General features: G+C 38.2%; 1 protein-coding gene and 1 long non-coding RNA gene across 2 annotated transcripts; both read left to right on the top strand.

Annotated features, from left to right (window-relative positions):
* Positions 1-3949: 3949 nt before the first annotated feature.
* LOC109586558 (involucrin-like) lies at positions 3950-5517 on the top strand. Its single transcript, XM_020002762.1, has 3 exons — positions 3950-5115; positions 5164-5285; positions 5335-5517. Exons 1-3 carry the CDS (start codon positions 4236-4238, stop codon positions 5515-5517), a joined length of 1185 nt encoding a protein of 394 aa, XP_019858321.1. The 5' UTR covers positions 3950-4235.
* Positions 5518-5553: 36 nt separating this feature from the next.
* On the top strand, positions 5554-6212 carry LOC109586562 (uncharacterized). The gene is made up of 3 exons (XR_002187094.1): positions 5554-5725; positions 5774-5836; positions 5885-6212. It is a non-coding gene; the product is annotated as an uncharacterized LOC109586562 (long non-coding RNA).
* Positions 6213-6834: the final 622 nt, after the last annotated feature.

The following is a 6834-nucleotide window of genomic DNA, read 5'->3' as shown; positions in this document are numbered from 1 at the left end:
AAATTGAATACATTTATTTATAAATATATAATGTATCTTATTGTCTCTCAGTATATAGTGAAGCTGGTGAGTGGATAGTAGAGTCAGTACTGGATGGTAATGATCTCACTAGTAAGAACTATCAAGAAAAGTATGAATCGTACAGCAAGACCAGAACATGGTGGATGGATCAGCTAATAGAATATCCAACAGAGAGGGAAATGAAGCTTCAGAGATACATACAATCTTTACATCAAGACCTACAAGTGGCTAATGAGGGCAAAGTATCACTACAGGAGGCACTGGTTGAGGCCAATAAACAAAGTATATAGGATACTACACACACACACACACACTTTAACTGTACTAACTGATTACTATTATGTACTATTGTGTGGTTATTGGCCTCGCCCAGCTTTGCGTAGGCGAGGACTAGGTACTCGGTTTGTCTGTCTATCATTCATTCTGTGTGCTATATTTTGTCTTTGAGAATGTATATCTTACAATTGCGTGCTCTAAACCTGTGAGAGCTTCTCTTCTGTTAAGAAAAGTTTTGCTTCACTGCCTCGAGATGTTTAGAGAGCAGCTCTAGGTAGTACAAGCTTTTTAACTCACGAGAAAATGCCCAGCAATAACGGTAGTACTCTGGAGGTAAATGAGACTCTTTTCCAGTAGATCAAGACTATTTATTCATTTAATTTGTGTGGGACTCTTAAAATCTTTCTTGTTGGTGAGTTATACATGTAGCTACTCGAATTTCATCCTGAGTGAAGTGCTGTAGCAGCAGTTTGCTAGTCCATAGCTAGTCTAAGGATCCTAAACTCTCTTAAGTCACTCAATCTATATATGCAACAGTATTTGTGCCATTATAACATCATATAGCGCTTAGAAGAGAAAAAACCTGAAGCTTCTCTCTCACATGGTCTTGCTGCATTATTGATAATAATGCCACCGATTGCCACGCCTCCAAGCAGGACCAAGCTGGGAGTTGGCCCTGGAGCTTGCCACTTCTGCAAGCATCCAAGAGCAAGTGTAACTGCAGCTAGGAAAGTAGCTGTTATGATAATCCCTTGGCCTCAAGAGCACACTTTCTATTTTTTGCATAGCATTTTTTGATAGATTGTGGCCACAACAAAAGCTGTGGTTTTCAAACCCATGATGTTTTTAAAATGAGAGTCAGTGCAGTAAATAAGTGATAAATCTTGAGATGCTAATAGGAATTTTGGGACTTTTGAGTCCCATCATACTTTTCACACTTGCTTAGTCTGTCACTTTTGATCTATATCATTTAATATACTGGCTTAGGCTAGCTAAGCCTAACACCTCCCAAACAGCTTTAGGGGCGAGGCCACGCACCTTTGGTGTCTCGTTGGTAGTGTGAGTATGTGTATTAGTACTGGTTTACATTATGATACTAGTGGATTAGACAATGTTGAGTATACGGTGTACATGTAGGTCAAATTGCCCATGCATTACAAGTAATGAGATTCGTGTACAGGGACCTTGATCTGCTTTCCATGGTACCATTAGCAGTAATGTATTTATGGACATGCAGTGCAAATTTTTATAAGCTACAAATAATATTGAATATCATTATCTAATGGTTTGTTCATTGGTTGAACCAGTCTTTGGTGTGTGTATATGCATTATAACATCCCCACTGTGGGATGCATCACATTTATATGACCAAGCTCGAGAGCCTTAGGCTTAAAGGCAAAGTGACAAGGTCATACAAATGCAATGTATCCCGCAGTAGGGGTATTATCAAATATCAACATACATGTATAGTCGGTTTCAGTTGAGTTTGACCAGATGTTTTCATCATCAAAACGTCACGTGTAGCCCCACCCACACGCAAATAAAATGGCTGAAAATTTCATCATGCTCCTTTCTTCTTGTTGTAACTTGTTTATTACCCTATTTTGGTCACTGCTAGCCCTGCAATTGACATGAAGGATCTTTGTGCTTGCTATTACCTGAAGAAAGAATCGAGAGATGCAAAATTTCAACGGAGTTTCTGAGCGGCAATGGTGAAGACAAATAACAAAGGCTTAGAGAGGTACAGCAGACTGAGTGAGACTTCTTTCTGGAGTGCAAAGTCTTCTTGTTCAATTATATCTTGGCCTGGAGTGCTCCTTTTGCTTTATTTGATTTTTAAATAATAAAAACATGATTATTGACATATTTAATGAGATACGAATGATATTCACGAAGCTTCACGTCATGAAACATCATGGCGGCTCCCTTTGATGTTGACCGGAAGAACCTTTTGAGAACCTTCCAGAGTACCTAGAGACTCCAAAATTGGTACAGATTTTCGGAAGAACCTGTTTTGCAACTATATCAAGTTTCAAGTTGCTAGCATAAATAATAGAGAAGTTATAAGGGTGGGTCAGTGGTCAAACTCAACTGAAACCGACTATACATGTATATGAGTAGGTGTATGCAAATGCTCTACAGCACTAGTAGCACTATGCTTCAGTAAAATGAATACAACAGAGGACAGGAGGCACAGAGAAATTTAATGTGCTGTGTATTGATCTTACCTTCCCTGGCCATCTTGAGGCTAGTCAACCATTGATTTGAACATGGGAAGAGAGTAGTGAAATTAATGAAAAATTGTGAAAAAAATGACAAGTGATTATTGGTCTGTGCATTGATCTAAGCCTGTATGGACTCTGGAGACTCCTTATCTTCTGGCTTTGTACCTGTCAGTCCCCACGGGTCACCAAACCTATGGCCAGACTTTGCATTGACTTTCAGCTTATAACAGCTGTCCGATATTTTGCTTTGTATATTTTATTTAAAAATTTTTTTTATTGTGAAAACCACAAGGCTCCTCACATTTGTAATCACAGGCAGTGCCTTTGATACACTGACTCACTATTATACAAATTCTGTTGTGTTATTATGCATATACTGATTACTCTCTTCTTTTATATTATTATTCAGTTAAAGGTGATGATAGTAATGATATTATGAGCAATGTATTAGAAGAGATGAGACAAGAACAGGAAAAGCTGATCAAAGAGAAACAGATTATTACTGGTTAGTGTATCATCAGTACATAATTATATAGATAATAGAATATTCTATTAATGTAGAAGATTATGAGAAACTGAAACTCAAAGCTCCTGAAAATAAAGAAGAAATATTGGAAGAAAAGACACAAATAGAGGAGAAGAAACAGATTATTACTGGTTAGTGTATCATCAGTACATTCATGTAATATTTGATGAGAAAATCTTCTATTAAATGTAGAAGATTATGAGAAACTGAAACTCAAATTAGCTGATATGGAGGAGAAGGAAGAACAATATCTCAAGGAGAAACAGATCATTATTGGTTAGTTAACTATACACACAGCATGTATTAGATGAGACAATATGTTTATTGTGTAGATGACATTCAAAATCTCAAAACTGACATTTCAGAGAAAGACAAAGTTATAGCCAAACTGACATCACAAGTAGAGGAACAATCACAGAATGAGAAACAGATCATTACTGGTTAGTGTATCATCATCAATCAATAATAATTATTAATATTCTATTTATTTATAGACCTTAGGGCTAAAGTGTCTGAAAATGAATTGTATACAACCAAACTAATGAAGGAGAAGTCACAGCTACAGGAGAGAGTCACATCCTTAGAGGAACAATCCATCAAAGAGACTAGTTCCATTGGACTACAATTTAATTACCTGATCCCTTCAATGGGTAAGAGTATTATTGTGTGACTGACTGAGTGTATACAATTGTGTGTGTACTCACTGTATATATTTTGTATAATTGACAGATAAATTGGATTGTCTGAGTGATGTCCAGGTAGCAGAGAGGAAGCTGTTCTTAATTCAAGGAGACAAACCTCAATTGATGAATTGGGAGAAATATGGTCTAAGGATTGGAGTACAAAAGGAGAGCTTACTGTCCTCTGAGACAGTAGAAGCAGCAGTGATTGCTCTTGTAGGAGGACAGTTCCAGTTTCCTCCTAATACTGTCCTAGTGAGTGCTGTGTATGCAGTATCACTCTCAAAGCCTCTCCTTAAAAGGCTCATATTAGAAATACAGCACTGCGTTGATTTAACAGGACAACCACCTCTTAGTCATCATCTTAAGTTTGCTATAGCTCCCGTGAGCACACCCAGTCTTCCTTACCAGTTCTCAATAGTTGAGGGAGGAGAGTTTAGATCTAATAGTTGGTATGGATCCATTCAACGTAAAGAGTTCTGTTTGGTGTGCATACTGGGATTGTTCATGGTGACAATGGCCAGCATTGGTGGACAAGAGGATCATGAAGGAGGAGGAGATGGAGGAGGAGGAGGAAGTCAAAATCAGCAGCAACAAGGAGCTGCAATTCAGCAACAACCAGCTGTAGGAGGAGGGGGAGCATTAATAGCAGTATCACTGCCAGGCTCAGGTCAGTCAGCACCAGTTCAGCAAGGAGGGCAACCAGCATTAGTGCAGCAAGAAGGAAGGCTGTCAGCATCAGTGCAGCAAGAAGGAAGGCCGTCAGCATCAGTGCAGCAAGATGGAGGTCAGCCAGCATTATTGCAGCAAGAAGGAGGGCAGCCAGCACCAGTACAGCAAGAAGGAGGGCAATCAGCACCAGTACAGCAAGAAGGAGGGCAATCAGCACTAGTACAGCAAGAAGGAGGACAATCAGCACTAGTACAGCAAGAAGGAGGGCAATCAGCACTAGTACAACTAGAAGGAAGGCCGTCAGCATCAGTACAGCAAGAAGGAGGTCAGCTAGCAGTAGTGCAGCAAAATGGAGGGCATTTAGCAGCAGTCCAGCAAGAAGGCCAGCCAGCAGTAGTGCAGCAACAAAGAAGCCAGCCAGCAACAGTACAACAGGAAGGAGGGCAGTCAGCACCAGTACAGCAAGAAGGAGGGCAGTCAGCAACAGTACAGCAAGAAGGAGGGCAGCCAGCAACAGTACAGCAAGAAGGAGGGCAGTCAGCAACAGTGCAACAAGGAGGAGGACAGTCAGCAACAGTGCAACAAGAAGGAGGGCAACCAGCAGTAGTGGAGCAAGAAGGAGATAGAGTACCAGAGGAAGGACAGCAGAATCCTGCTCAAGAAGAAACAACTATTGCTGCACTTTGTACAGAGTCTAGCTCTAATTATGCTAATAGTAAGCACTACACATTAAAACTTATTACATGTACTGGTATATTTTCAGATGTGGTTGTTCCTAGTGTACTGAAGAATATGAAATATGTAGGAGTGATTTATTATAAAGAGAAAGGTGTAGAGGATCTAGTGACATTCACTGCTGCTAAAGATCTGAATGCTCTTGTTGAAGTAAGTGTATTAATATTGGAATGTCAGTCAATTGATTTTGTACAAACAGTACATTAAACAGGAACATTCGCAAGCTGAATTAGGACAATATGTCTCCTTCAGTTTTCAGTATTTAAGAGATTGCATTGAGTTGAAACTTGATCATACTCCACAGAAGTATCCATTCACTGGTTGGACTATACAATCACATCTTGAGCCTTGTAAAGTAAGTGGGGAAAGTGATATTCACTAATTATCATAATTGTATTTATAGTTGCATCGCTTTGATATTGACAATTTTGGCGAAGCTAATTATTCTCTTCCTCCGTGTTGTCTGATATCAGTATATGGATCACCTGGTGCTGTACCATCACTACATTACTCTGTACCACTGGATGGAGTGGCTGATCCTAAGACATTATTCATTCACCGATCACTCAGAGCTGCTCCTCCTTCAACAAGTAATAAATAAATCATTTTAATTGTTTATTTTATTTAATATTAATCAGATCCTACTACCACCACCTCCTCCTCTAATGTAGTGCATGAATCAACATCAGTACCAAGAGCTAGTAAGTTGATATTAACATAATAAGACACTAATCACTGATCATTAATAGGTACATTTAGATCTGATATTGGTCTTACAGTAATGACAGAATGTACTGGAATGATAAAGGAAATTCTTGATCTAAATACATTAGTAGATAAGCTACGTGAGAAGAGAATAATAAATGAAAGACAAAAGAATCAAATTACTGATACACACTGTGGATTGACTGCTGATCAAAGAATGGACAAGCTACTTAGTTTAGTTAGAGCATCCATTCAAGTGAATGGCCAAGTATTTCGTTTGTTTATAGAAATAATTAAACAAGAGGATACATTAATAACTGATAGTCTAGCACAAACACTATTGGACAATTATGAAAGATTATTATAATAATAATAATAGTATTGCATTTACATTACATGTTCTTTGTTAATTTTTATTTGTATTCTTTCCTGGCTTCCACTTCTCCCTAGCTCTTTCTTAAACATGCAACTATTGCCATTGATTGTGTGTAAGTTTTAAAATTTAAATAAAAATCAAAAAATAATCACAGACACAAAAGATGCAGTTAAAAATGACACTATAATGTAGTCACAATACAAAACAACAATAACAATAATTAATAAAAACAATTGTGTATGTCATATATAAATAATAATAATTTAATATAATTAAAAAATAACAATGAGTGTGATAAAAGATAATAAAAATAAAAACCCAATGCCATAAACAACAAGTACATTATAATAATCCATTCAAAGTCTTACACCATCACAGTGTATCTATTGACTTACTCAACCCTCTGTCCTCAATATTATTAGAAAGCTGTCTGGAGGCTCTCCTCCGTCCCACCTTACCCTCCGATATTATAAACCCACCCCCAACAATCCTATCACCCTCCTCCTCCTCTCCCTCCTCTTCCAGTGAATGAGGATACACTCCCTCTGCATGGCTCTTTGACCTTCTCAAGCTCCAGTCTCCTTCAGATGATGGGGAGCATACACTATCAGGGCTTAT

Source organism: Amphimedon queenslandica, unplaced genomic scaffold, assembly GCF_000090795.2.
Source record: "Amphimedon queenslandica unplaced genomic scaffold, v1.1 AMPQUscaffold_12838, whole genome shotgun sequence".
Taxonomy (NCBI): Eukaryota; Metazoa; Porifera; class Demospongiae; order Haplosclerida; family Niphatidae; genus Amphimedon; species Amphimedon queenslandica.
Note: the sequence above shows the minus strand (reverse complement) of the source record. Positions and strands in the feature narration are given on the sequence as shown.

Excerpts from the sequence above, each read along its gene's own strand:
- LOC109586558 (XM_020002762.1), top strand. The coding sequence starts at position 4,236 with ATGGTGACAATGGCCAGCATTGGTGGACAAGAGGATCATGAAGGAGGA. Across the intron at positions 5,116-5,163 it reads TAGCTCTAATTATGCTAATA|ATGTGGTTGTTCCTAGTGTA; the intron begins GTAAGCACTACA and ends GTATATTTTCAG. Across the intron at positions 5,286-5,334 it reads ATCTGAATGCTCTTGTTGAA|TACATTAAACAGGAACATTC; the intron begins GTAAGTGTATTA and ends TTGTACAAACAG.